The 14,238-nt window shown below is 43.5% G+C and overlaps 1 protein-coding gene across 1 annotated transcript; it reads left to right on the forward strand.

The window, feature by feature from the left end:
• The first annotated feature begins 1,359 nt into the window (after positions 1-1,359).
• On the forward strand, positions 1,360-13,969 carry LOC106583179 (prostacyclin synthase). The gene is made up of 10 exons (XM_014167075.2): positions 1,360-1,536; positions 2,210-2,333; positions 2,521-2,696; positions 3,563-3,712; positions 6,828-6,955; positions 8,930-9,111; positions 11,634-11,787; positions 12,377-12,558; positions 13,088-13,239; positions 13,614-13,969. The coding sequence occupies exons 1-10, from the start codon at positions 1,466-1,468 to the stop codon at positions 13,762-13,764; spliced, it is 1,470 nt and encodes a 489-aa protein (XP_014022550.1). The 5' UTR covers positions 1,360-1,465; the 3' UTR covers positions 13,765-13,969.
• The last annotated feature ends 269 nt before the right edge of the window (positions 13,970-14,238 follow it).

The raw sequence follows: 14,238 nt of genomic DNA on the forward strand, positions 1-14,238 counted from the left end.
CAGAACTCATATGGCAGGCAAAAACCAGCTGTCTAAAGGCTTCAGAAAGTGGTTTGAGCATTCTCCTGTCACTGGGCAGATAATAGGAGCTCAGTTTCTGAGTGGACTGCCTGGCAACAAAGGGATTGGATATGCTCAATCCTGCGATATGCTCAATTGACGACTTGTAGGTAGGCAGGTAGGTTCTGTACGATGACTCTTATGGTCACTAAAACTTGTATCCAAACATGCCTAGATCAGTTGATGTTGATGTAATGGACTTTTTTATGACACTTAGACTGTACACTCATTCTCATGCATCACCCAGCTGCATATTCAATGACAACAGTGTCTCATTCAATGACAACAGTGTCTCATCCTTACATCAGTTATGTCTGATGCTGTTGTGAAACAGATACACCATTGATGTGACCTCCATCGACCTCTTTTTACATTTGTGAGTTTGACACATTACCATAATCACCACATCATCAACTGAAATAGAAGTGGCTATGCAAGCTTTGTTTAAATATGACAGACTAGGTACATTTCAGCTTATTTTATTGAAATATCCGTTTTAAAATGTTGACCTGAATAACATGTAAGTAAGTGTGTAATTTATTGAGGTAGGCAACCCATGATGTAGCCAAGTAAATACACACCTTTGTTTTCTGAAATCCATACTTTTTCAATAAAACGTCAATCAAATATAACCACTGACTGTTTCCTCATTGTTGTTGCTTTAAGATGGCAACTCAGCGCAAATGTGAATGTGCCAGTTGAATATCAATGAGGAAACAGTCGGTGTTTGTTTTTGATTAACGTTTTATTAAAAAGTAGGATTTTAGTAAACAAAGAAAAAGGCACGCAACAACGGGACAAACTTAGGTACATGGTAAGAGTTTAAGAATTTACATTTTTGAAGTATCGACTGCATAGTGAGTCAAAGGTACATTTCTTTCAAATAGTCTGCGCTCAACTCTATGGAGGCCACCATGAAGACACGATATCAGTGGAATATCATTATTTGGGATATTATCAAATCTAATCTGATTTAAATTCAGACACATGGGTGGGTTTGTTTTGTTTAGCCTTGGATGTATCTGGAAATGGATCTACGGCTACATTAAATTCCTAGCCCTGAGTATCAGCTTTATAGCACCGTTGACAATTAAAGGCAATGTTCCCGCGGTCGCGGAGACTACATTCACGGTAAACGCTGCATATGTTGGTGAAATTACCTTGACCTTTTAACACGGATCTCCCGCGAGACGGATGAATCCACTCCCTAGTCGTAGGTACTACGTGAACTCGTGCAAATAGGAAGATGGATGAGGTAATATGACGTCAGGGAACACCCTGCAACGCCGTCATCGGATGACAAAATAAATAGCACTACAACTGATCAAGCCTGCAGTCTTAAATTATTCACATATATTCACTGCTGCGCACCAACGTGCAGGTACATCTTTCTACAAATTGCGCTATGATTTGGACGATACTTTTGCTTGTCCAGGGCATGCTTCTCTTATTCGTACTTGTTTCGAAACGCTCCAGGTGAGTGCCCTTTTCTAAAATGAATGTTCTATTGGGCTAATTTCTATGCTTGCACTGCATACATTGAATAAGGCATGCTTGCGTTCTGTATTATATTGTGGACATTTCGAACTTGTTTTTACCTGTGCACATATTTGTTTAGCCTACTTATCTAATAGGTGTATTGCCTACCTAGTATAAACAAACCCAGCATAAAGTTGTATTTACCATAAACCTAAAGTAATCCAAATACATCTTAATAATATCATAGTTGTATTGAGCAGTAGATGAGTTACATGAGTTGTCACCTGTCAATCCTTTTTGAGAGGGAAGGTTGAAATAATCCAGAGATTAACTATAAAACCAAGTGCTATTAAGGACTATTTTCGCTGGCCAGTCTTAAATGTAAACTTGTGTGTCTCAAAGATCATAAAGTCACATCTGTTTTCATCCTTGCTTACTGCTATATCGCTGGATAAATTGATGGGCTCATTCTATTATAAATGTTATTGGGAGAGTTTCTGCTTTAAAACTTGATTAGAGCCAGGCATGTGAATATTGAATAGTCAATTGATTTCGGATACAGTTACTACATCAACAGACAACATCTGTGTAATCAGTAACTTTGGTATGAACAAATATATAGGTTTGAATATTAGCTGTTCAAAATTACATGGGTTTTCTTTCTATACAGGTCAGAGAAAGAGCCCCCTTTAGACAAAGGAGTTATTCCATGGTTAGGCCACGCCCTTGAGTTTGGAAGAGATGCTGCCAAGTTTCTAAACCGTATGAAGGTGAAGCATGGCGATATCTTCACGGTAAGAATGGTGATATGAAACACTCCTCAACATCATCTACCTAATATGTATGTACCTGAACCTGGTCATCTGTTCTTGCCTAAATCCCTGAATACACCTATAGCAGATGTAAATTCCTCACCATTCATGATGAGTGTGAGTGTGTTGGTGTGTTCCACTTTTTGATTTTGTGTGTGTGTGTGTGTAGGTGCGTGTGGCTGGGCGCTATGTGACAGTGCTACTGGACCCCAGCTCTTATGATGCTGTGATAGAGGACTCTGTGTCCCTAGACTTCACACGCTACGCACAGGTTCTCATGGACAGAATATTCAGCCTGCGGATCCCCCATCACAACCCTGCTGTAGAGAAGGCCCTAACAAAACAGTACGTCCCTATCCTTATCACACACTTCTTTCTGTGTGGTCAGCCCAAAAACAGCTGTACATGCCCATTGATACGGTCAGAGAATGACAAATTAAACTTTTGACATATAAACGATTAAGGACAGCATTGTCCAGCCAATAACTGGATCCTTACACAGGTATAATATGCTACTCTGTGTGTGTGTGATTTTGCTTCCTGGCTCCACCGTAGTCTAGCTCAAAAGTTTCACTTCCTGAGACAGAGAGGTGCCTGGGACCAGGGATTACCACATCAACCATCACAGATATCACTACCATCACCATGGCCTGATTAGCCTCATGTTATGGTTTATAAATGCATACTGTGTCAGAGTGCGGAGCAAATGCACTCACCTCCCACCATTCTGTTGATTGGCACTCTTGTGGAACGATCTCAATCTCTCACAGTCATATTGTCTTGCAGAATATCTAGGCCATTGTGTAGGTCACAGTGCTATAGTGCTTTTCTTCTGGCTTTATAGAGCATAGATGTCAACTTCTCTGTAATGGATGTTGAATCTACAGAGCAGCATTTTGTACCCTGCCACACAGGTGTACTGCATTGACATATCCTCCAGCCCCCAGTTTATAGTTCAAACTGATCAGTTACAGTATTTCCACCTATGTTTTATGGTGTTATTCCATAGAGGCTTGATACTACACCTGTCTTCACAGTGCCATTACTTAAGTAAATAAGCATTGTCCGAGCCAAAGCGACCCATAGTAAACCCCTGGACAGAATGCTAGTCTAGGACACAATTAGGTAAAAGTGAATTACAGGTTTGGCCTTGGTGACATCATATATGACGAGCATTCCTTTCTCTTGACCTTAAACCTTTGTACCCTCAGGCACTTCGAGGGCGGGAGCCTATCCTGCCTGAGTAGCACCATGCACCGCCACCTCCAGTCCCTGCTGCTGCAAGCCCAGAGGCCCTGTCACAACCAGACCGACTGGAACACGGACGGGCTCTTCAGCTTCTGTTACAGTCTTCTCTTCAGGTACGAACGGAAGAGTTCCTATACCTCCTTCCCTCACTCATTCACCCACGCTTCCCCAAGGGCCTACATCAAACGCCTGGGATAAACAGCTTACTTACCAGCCCGTTCCACAAGCCACTTGTTTGTAAATACACCAGTAAGTGTCACGTTCTTGAAAATGAGTGGACCAAGGCGCAGTGTGAGTATAGTTCCACATATTTATTTAAGTGAAACAAAACAAAATAACAAAACTTACAAAGACCGTGAGGACGTAGTGCCTAACAAACAATCAATATCCCACAAAACACAGGTGGGGAAATAGCTACCTAAATATGATCCCCAATGAGAGGCAACGATAAACAGCTGCCTTCAATTGGGAACCATTTTAGCACCAACATAGAAATAGACATACTAGATCACCCCCTAGTCACGTCCTGACCTACTACACCATAGAGAACCAAGGGCTCGCTATGGTCAGGGCGTGACAGTACCCCCTCCCCCCCAAAGGGGCGGACTCCGGCCGCAAAACCTGAAACCAAATGGGGAGGGTAGGGGGGGTGATTAGTGTCGGTGGCGGCTCCGGTGCAGGTCGTAGCCCCCGCCCAGACCCCAGATCCGGCCTGAACGCCGTGCCTGGACTGGGCACCAGCGCAAAGGAGGACTCCGGCCCTGGAGCTGGGTTGGACGCCATGGGTACCGGCACAGAGGAAGGCTCCCGCCCTGGAGCTGGACTGGACGCCGTGCCTGGACTGAGCACCGGCGCAGAAGAAGGCTCCGGCCATGGAGCAGGACTGGACACCGTGCATGGACTAGGCATCGGCGCAGAGGAAGGCTCCGGCCTTGGAGCTGGACTGGACACCGTGCCTGGAAGGTTCGGACCCATGGACCGTGGCCGGAGGTTCCGGGGCCCGGGGCCCGTGGCCGGAGGTTCCCAGACCGTCGCCGGAAGCTCTGGACTGGGAATGCGCACTGGAGGCCTAGTGCGTGGAGCCGGTACAGGTGGCACCGGACTGGTGACACGCACTTCAGGGCGAGTGCGGGGAGCAGGCACAGGACGTACCAAACTGGGGAGGCGCACTGGAGGCCTGATGCGTGGAGCCGGCACAGGTTTCACCAGACTGCCGGATCTTCTGGTCGAATGTTGAGCAGAACACACTTGCACAACATCTCTCTCCCAACTTCTCCATTGCCTCCCTGACGGTCTCTGGCTCTCTCCTCGGCTCGACCGGCCACCCCTTGTGCCCCCCCCCCCCCAAAAAAAAAAACCTTGGGGTTGTCCTTGGGCTTACTGTGGCCGCGAACCCTGGCGTTGTCGCTGTCCTCCATTATTACCTTCCGTCTGCCGCCATGGAAGGGTTTCGCATCGACCCATAACTTCTTCCCATGTCCAAAACTCCTTTACCTGGTGAACACGCTGCTTGGTCCTGGTTTGGTGGGATATTCTGTCACGTTCTTGAAAATGAGCGGACCAAGGCGTAGCGTGAGTATAGTTCCACATATTTATTTAAGTGAAACTAACAAAACAAAATAACAAAACTTACAAAGACCGTGAGGATGTAGTGCCGAAACACACTAACAAACAATCAATATCCCACAAAACGCAGGTGGGGAAATAGCTACCTAAATATGATCCCCAATCAGAGGCAACGATAAACAGCTGCCTCTAATTGGGAACCATATTAGCACCAACATAGAAATAGACATACTAGATCACCCCCTAGTCACGCCCTGACCTACTACAGGTCGTGACAGTAAGAATGTTTAGTGACACATAAGAGGCATCTAATGAAAAGAAAGAGCAGTGCCACTCATGAAATTCCTCTTTCATGCTGTCCTTCCTGTAGAACTCCCCTAGCTACACACTTTAAAAGGGTTTTTATTTATAGTGTTGCCAGAGATGTTTGAGATGGTCATTTAAACATTCAGCATCCTAATGGGGACCAGATGATTTAGTCATTACTTCTGTTAGCATTAGTCAACATCATTGCTTAATAGGTCAGACACCGTGAAGCAGGGGTTCTCAAAGTGGGGTCTGCGGCCGTACTGCATGGGGTCCACAGGCAGATCTCAAAGTATAACATGAATTAAGTTGTATTTTTTATTAATATTACTAACAACAACAGATTAATATATCCCTTGGCCAAAATAATTGTAATCTACAAGTTATAGTATGTTCTTATGCCTGGGCAACATGGGCCTGTGAGGCTCACAGGGATATTGGTATTCACAGTACTCCACCAATTATACATTTTTCAACTGGATACTTCTTGTATTTCCCCCAAAAAAATTGTTAACATAAATGCACTGTAATGTAAGCTTTAAAAAAATGGCATTCTGTGTATAATTGCAGAATATTACCTTGAAAACTGCTTCATTTTCTCTCCAATGCCAAGAGGCGTGCCTTTATAATGTTCCTTCCCAGGGACCGAGACTTGGTAGAAGTCCTTGTATGCTATTATTATGTCACTCGAGCTGTGTTCTAATTATGTCGGGGTCCCTGATGAATTTACTAACACAAAAGGGGTCCCTGGCCCCAAAACATTTGAAAACCCCTGCTGTGAAGTAATCTAGGATGAAGAAGATTTATACTAAATAGGAAGTTTATACTAGTAGTACCCCACACAGTTTAGGTGGGTGGGCAGTGGCCGGTGTGACACAGGAAGTGTTCCTGTTGACCTTCAGTGGGAGGATGCCACTGTGGGTAAGGTATTCCTCCATCGATTGGAAACGGTTCTTAACAATCACTTAAAACTGAAATGCTTAATGGTGAAACTGCCATGCCTGTTTTAAATACAAAGAACAAAGAAGTTACTGCAAACAACGAACACAGTTTTTTCCCCTCGGACATAATTGCACGCGAGATAGATGAGCACACTATTATGTACTGCAATTTTTTCTACCATGCTACGCGACATCTCCTCAGATGGGCAACAAAAAACAATAACAACGGTGGTGGCAGAGCCATGGCGCTGTTTCCGCCTACTGCGGATTCCATCTTTAAGGCAACATCTTCAATCAATTTAATGATCACTCAATGACATGTTTTCCTAAGCTTAACTGCTACTAGCAACCAAATGTTTTTTTCAACATGCCACTCTACAACCACATACTCACCATCCCACTCTCTCTCTCTCAGGGCAGGGTACCTCACACTTTTTGGAGGGGAGCTGAACAACAACAGAACAGACCCCACTAACGTCTATGAGGAGTACCGGAAGTTTGACAACCTCCTGACCAAAATGGCCAGGACCACACTGAAACCAGGTGACTACATGAAACATGGTCTCTGAAAGAAACATTATGAGCCGCAAGGATTTACATTTGTGGAAAGGTACAGTGGTAGCTGGGTGTGGGAGTTGATTAACAAAATTGGTGTGTCCGATCTTAGGGCTTAATTCAGTTTGGATGTGGTATTATAGTTTGATTGTTTTACCCTAATGTAAACTCAGCAAAAAAAGAAATGTCCCTTTTTCAGGACCCTGTCTTTCAAAGATAATTCGTAAAAATTCAAATAACTTCACAGATCTTCATTGTAAAGGGTTTAAACACTGTTTCCCATGCTTGTTCAATGAACCATAAACAATGAATGAACATGCACCTGTGGAACGGTCGTTAAGACACTAACAGCTTACAGACGATAGGCAATTAAGGTCACAGTTATGAAAACTTAAGACACTAAAGAGGCCTTTCTACTGACTCTGGAAAAACACCAAAAGAAAGATGCCTAGGGTCCCTGCTCATCTGCGTGAACGTGCCTTAGTCATGCTGCAAGGAGGCATGAGGACTGCAGATGTGGCCAGGGCAATAAATTGCGATGTCCATGCTGTAAGATGCCTAAGACAGCGTTACAGGGAGACAGGATGGACAGCTGATCATCCTCGCAGTGGCAGACCACGTGTAACAACACCTGCACAGGATCGGTACATCCGAACATCACACCTGCGGGACAGGTACAGGATGGCAACAACAACTGCCCGAGTTAAACCAGGAACGCACAATCCCTCCATCAGTGCTCAGACTGTCCGCAATAGGCTGAGAGAGGCTGGACTAAGGGCTTGTTGGCCTGTTGTAAGGCAGGTCCTCACCAGGCATCACCGGCATCAACGTCGCTTATGGGCACAAGCACACCGTCGCTGGACCAGACAGGACTGGCAAAAAGTGCTCTTCACTGACGAGTCGCGGTTTCGTCTCACCAGGGGTGATGGTCGGATTTGCGTATATCGTCGAAGGAATGAGCATTACACCAAGGCCTATACTCTGGAGCGGGATCGATTTTGGAGGTGGAGGGTCCGTCATTAATCTGTCTTAATCCCCCTTTGTTCAGGGACACATTATTACATTTCTGTTAGTCACATGTCAGTGGAACTTGTTCAGTTTATGTCTCAGTTGTTGAATCTTGTTATGCTCATACAAATATTTACACATGTTGAGTTTGCTGAAAATAAACGCAGTTGACAGTGAGAGGACGTTTCATTTTTTGCTGAGTTTATTATAAAGACTGAATAGAGGAATAATTCAATCTGTGTTATCTCCGATCACTTTATGACTCAGATTTTTATTCATATCATTGAGTCGGCTGGCTGTTTGTGATTTGTCATATTTGTCATTGTACTGTGGTGACCTCATCAGTAAAAGGGTTTTAGTTTGTTTCTTGCTTGCCATGGTGCGGTCACTGCAGTGAATGACTTTATCTAAGCGGGTCATATGTTTGAATCTCATTTCCGACTCCAATTGGCTTAATTACTCATGGTCCCTATGTCATTTCTTCTCAGTCATACACCTGCTTCATCTACAGGCTCTATCTGATGTCACCTGACACACCTGTCTGTCCTCTCACCCTCTCACTGTCACCTGTCCTTTTCACCTCCTTATATCTGATCTTACTGTTCTCTAACTATACATACTATATTTGTTTGTACCTCCTGGCTTACTCCCACATATCTCCTGTTTCTGCCCCACCCGTGTCACTGTCACTCACCTCTTTCTATTCAAATGGCATATTTGTTAATCTGTCTTATCTTGCATGTCACACCTATAACTCACTCTTCATGTTTCCCATGTTCATGTTACACACCTCTCCCACCCGTCTCTGTTTTCAGGATTATGTCACCTGTATCTCTCTATCGACACTTGACTCACTAATCAAATTAGCTCAGTCTGATCTCATCTGTTTTACCAATGTGTGTCTGTGTTTACTCTTGACTCACCTGCCTGCGTGTTCTTGTCTGTGTGTGTCAGAGGAGAAGCGGACCGCCCAGAGTGTGAGGGGGCGTCTGTGGGAGTTGTTGGCCCCGGCGGGGCTGGGAGAGGGCTCCGGGTCCAGCCCCTGGCTGAGAGACTACAGGCACCTTCTGCAGGAAGAGGGAGTTGACGAGGAAACTCAGAGGAAAGCCCTGCTGCTGCAGCTGTGGGCCACACAGGTGAGTCATAGACACTCCCCCATCTCACCTCACCTCTCTAAGAGGAGTAGTGGCCTGTCATTGTCACAAAGCAACGGCTGCCCAGCTATTTAAAGCTGTTCTGAATAGGTCTTGTGAACGATTGGTGAAAATCCCTGTTGTTCCATTGCACCCATAGAAAAATTCCTTTCTATTCAATAGCTTTTTGGAGGTGGGCCAACAATGATACCTAGTAATACAGCAGCATGCTAGCAGCCATCTTAAACATGAACATTTTCCAATACAAAGACACTCGCATGCCAATGTCAGATGCTAGACTCGACTGATTAAGGATGTTACCCTTTGTGAAATTCAGCTACCCACGCGGTGTGCCTCTCAAATTCTGATTATACTGTACCTGTTTGTCAACCACACCTTACGCTTTGTCCAACCACTGTAGAATACTTTTGTGATTAGTGATTATTTTTGAAAGACTAGAAATAAATACTAGCACATTCAGTTCTTTAAGATGAATACTAATGCTGTATTCTCAACCACTGGAGTGTATGGAAAAACCCTAGAACTGTTAGACCTTATTTTAGTGTTATTTACATTTACATTTTAGTCATTTAGCAGACGCTCTTATCCAGAGCGACTTACAGTAGTGAATGCATAAATTTCATACATTTTTTTCCATACTGGTCCCCTGTGGGAATCGAACCCACAACCCTGGTGTTGCAAACACCATGCTCTACCAACTGAGCCACACGGGAGGGGACAGACATCCTGTCCCTATGTTAGACTACTGCAAGTCCCAGTGGGCTCCAACTTAACATGGCCTCAGTGGGATGTTCTCAAGCTCTCTTTGCTGCTAGAATTGTTGTTACAGAGCTACTGTTGTCTGCTCCTCCTGCTCTGACAAGGACTTCCCTAATTAAAGATGGTAATGAGTGTAATACGCATCTTTACCACAAGAGTGCACTAGTAGCCTGTTTATGTCCTTTAGATAAAAGGGTCTGATGCCAGCTAAACAGATACTTTTTGGGGGAATCCCAAGATGGCAAAAGTACACACTATGATACCAAAAACATTCTGAGTACACTCTGAGTACTCAGCTCCTGCTTAGCATGGTTTGGGTTAATTCCATTTAAATTTAAATTCCAATCAGTTCAAAAGGTACACTGAAATTCCAATTGTCTTCAATGCTTTTCAATGAAGAACATTCAGAATTGGAATTTGGTTTACTTTCTGAATTGATTGGAATTCAAATGGAATTACCCCAACCCTGCTGCTTAGACGTATTACTTCACCCATTGAGCACTGATAACTGCATCTACAATGTCACACAGCCACATGATCTACCATCATCATGCAACTCTTGATTGTAATTTTTCAGTTCCCCTAAGAATGTAGTGAAGAACATAAGGTGTTACCACAAAAAATTATGTGTGTATTATATTGTATGTAATTCCTGGATAGTGTATAGTGCAGCATATTACATGGCTAATGCTGAGAGATTAACCAAAATTTATTTTCTAAATATTGTTTTTTACAAATAATTGACCGACGTCGGTTCAATTATTTGAATTCCATTTCCTTCGTTTTTTTCTGTGAGCTCGATGTACAGTTTCTGTAGGGATAAATCAGATCAAGCTTGGACTGTGCGATGGAGTTGTAGTGGTAAAAAACTACATTGACCATAATCCATTACGCACCTGCTTAAACTTGTCCGGTCTGTGCAGAGCAAGACACAGAGACTGAGAATGTACTATCTAGAGGGATAGCAAGTGGAGTGCTAAGTGATTGATAGTTGGCATTCAGCAGTCCTAAAAGTATGCCTTATTTCCTTTTGAAGAATTACAAAAATAGTGATTTTGTCAGACCGCGTAGGCAGCCGCTCTATATGAGAAGATGACGTGGAATGAAATAATCAAATAAAAAATGATAGTTAATTAGTGATAAGCAATAATGGGCAGTCACCACCATCATGGGACTTTTATTATTTCATTCTGTGTTACAGCTTTCAACCCACATAATGCATAGTGCATGTAATGTCAAAACAAAATAGCGAAAAAAATACGATTTTTTTTTTCATGATCGAACCGACCTCAAAAAGCACTAATCGCTCAACACCATACATGGCAAACATTGTTTAATCTGGAGTCGATGTAAATTCAGTGGTCTTTCCACTCATGTACAAACACAGACAGATGGCCAGGACAGCCCAGTGTGCCCTCGAACACTCCATATTTAGTCTCTTTGGTATCTAATGGCTTTGCTTTTATAGTAACCATTACAGCACTTACTCTCTGACAGTAGCCATAACATGGTTCTCTGTCATAGACACAGGAAAGGAACCAGTCTAATTCATTAGGCCTTGTGATTTAACTATATTAACAAGTGATGGTTTCCCCTATGAGAGAAAATAGTAAGAGCTGACATGTGGTGTGTAATGCTCTCTTCTCCGGTTATATAATTGCTACCTGCACAGTCTCACTGTGAGAACCATCGGAAAGGGAACTCGCTGTGTCATTGCCTTCATGTCAACCTTCATTTGTTGCCAGGGTAACGTTGGACCTGCTGCATTCTGGCTGTTAGGTTTCCTGTTGACAAACCCTGAGGCCATGAGGGCGGTGAGAAGAGAGTTCAGCAGCATCTCCGAGCAGGACTCGGCACAGTGTCCCCTACTGGACAGGCTGCAGCACACACCTGTGTTTGGTGAGTGTTTCTTGTTTACTGGGTATAAGCACAAAGACAAGGAGCTTCATCCCTATGGGCAAATGTACCCAAATGAACAGAGTAGAGAGAAAAGAGGGTGGGGGGGAGAGGTGAGAGGGCAGTTGAAGAGAAAAACACATATATATATATATATATATATATATATATACACACACTGTTCCCAGGCGAGTGGCCACACATACAGTAGTCTCTGCCTGAGACCCTAATGAGCTCAATGACTAAAGGACCAGGGCAGATCCACCTGCTCAGGCCCTGAAAGTTGCTCTCAATGATCCAATGGCTCCCATGTCACCATCAACAGGTGCTCTAACCTCTGGTGCAAATAATGAGCACATAAGGAAAGTGCCACCTACCTGAAGATAGAAACCTGCCTTTAGCCCTTTTTAAAGTTTAAAAATGTATTTAACCTTTATTTAACTAGGCAAGTCTATTCATAACTATTCTTAAGGGACTCCTTAAATGAGAATGACCTTAGCGAATCTATTACGAGGACATAACATCTCTATGCTTAATGAGTCTGTGTACATTAGTGTTCATCGTCTTCTTTTCTTTGTCTACTCTATCCCAGACAGTGCCTTAGAGGAGACTCTGAGGCTCAGTGCTGCCCCGTTCATCACCAGAGAGGTAGTGCAGGAAAAGACCCTGCAAATGGCCAATGGGCATAAGTACCAGCTCAGGAGGGGGGACAGAGTGTGTCTGTTCCCCTTCATTAGCCCTCAGATGGATCCTGAGATCCACCAGGAACCACAGGTATGGATGTTAGTTGCCTCTCACACATGAACAAATAATAGCTCCCTAATAATGGACAATAAAGTTTAGTTTCAAATCCATCTGCGCATGTTCTGTCTATCCAACAACCCTAGTTGTATTAATTGTGTAACACAGGTTAAAGATAAGTTACAGTAATAAGCATTGACGTTTGTTTACGTAAGGAGGAAGCACACCTACACAGTTTCTAAAGTGCCCCTGGCTTACCCAAGATACAGAGAGAGGGGTTAAACCTAGGACATTGTAAGGCACTTGAACACAAACAGAAATAGGAGTGGGAAGGTTGTTACACAGCTGAATCATTGCTTTGTCCTTCACCCTACAGTACCAGCCAGTTAGTGGAATACACACGGAAATTGTAGTAAATGATTAGGTAGTAACAGGCTATTATTGCCATCTGATATGATATGGTTGTGTGCAGCAGGAAGCGTGGGAGAACAGTCATGTGTGATCATCATTTGTCAGTATGAGCTGGGTTCACTGCTTTACCTCCCTGCGTTTCCTGTCATAGAGATTCAAGTATGAACGCTTCCTCAACCAGGACGGATCTGTGAAGAATGACTTCTTTAAAGGAGGGAGACGGCTCAAATACTACACCATGCCATGGGGTGCAGGCACCAACGGCTGTGTGGGCAAACGCTTTGCCATCAGCTCCATCAGACAGTGAGTATCTCTGAGTGTTCCTTGTGGGTCTTAGGGGGAGGGCAGAGGTCAGAGAGAGTCAGAGGTCCCCATTTCACCAGAATCAAGGACAGACTTCATTCTGGGATTGATTAGCTCACCTCACAGCAAATGCCATTATAGGAAGAGGGAAGGCTTAGCAGCTGTCTTTTACTGCGCAGGCTTCTCCAGGTGTCTATGCAAGATTGGGTTACAGTGACATGAATTTCACTGCTATGCAAATAGAACATGCCAAAATAAAATACAAAAGGATTCTGCAAAAACTGGTGTGTGCAATGGTCAATGTTACAGTTTAGGCACATTTATAATGTATTATGCCAACAACTCACCTGCTGTGTCTTTATCTGTGTGTTCAGGTTTGTGTACCTGGTCCTGTCTCATCTGGAACTGGAGCTGTGTGACTCAGAGGCTCAGATGCCAGAGGTGAACACCAGTCGCTTTGGGTTTGGAATGTTGCAGCCTGAAGGAGACCTGGCCATCAGATATAAACCTAGACATTCACATTGAAGACATGGTGTTGAGATCTCTCAAACCAGACTTCACTTTAGGCTAATTTCAAAAAATGTATGACATATGTCAATATAATGTATTGTATCTATTTTTGTATCAGCACAAATGTACAGTGTAATGTGTTATTTATCTTTAATTATAATGTATATATTTCACTTTAAAATAGTCACTTCATAACAATAAAATAGTTTTTTGTTCTAGACTATTTTGTTTGTAAAATAAGTTGTATCAATGATTAACCTGGCTCCATAAAACCAGCTTCAAGTGTTTAAAGTGCGTTATGTATAAACTATTGCACCACCCTAATTAGAATTATTTGTAAAAACATTTTCACAACAAAACACCAATTTGGAGCTTATCCCAGTGATGAAAGTATCCTAAATCCCCTTTAGTCCCATGATGGTTGTGTCCATTGCATCAGGGAACTCACTGTTCCCGGGGCACCGAAGACGTGGATGTCAATTAAGGCAG

The sequence above is a fragment of the Salmo salar genome, chromosome ssa22 (genome assembly GCF_905237065.1).
Source record: "Salmo salar chromosome ssa22, Ssal_v3.1, whole genome shotgun sequence".
Taxonomy (NCBI): domain Eukaryota; kingdom Metazoa; phylum Chordata; class Actinopteri; order Salmoniformes; family Salmonidae; genus Salmo; species Salmo salar.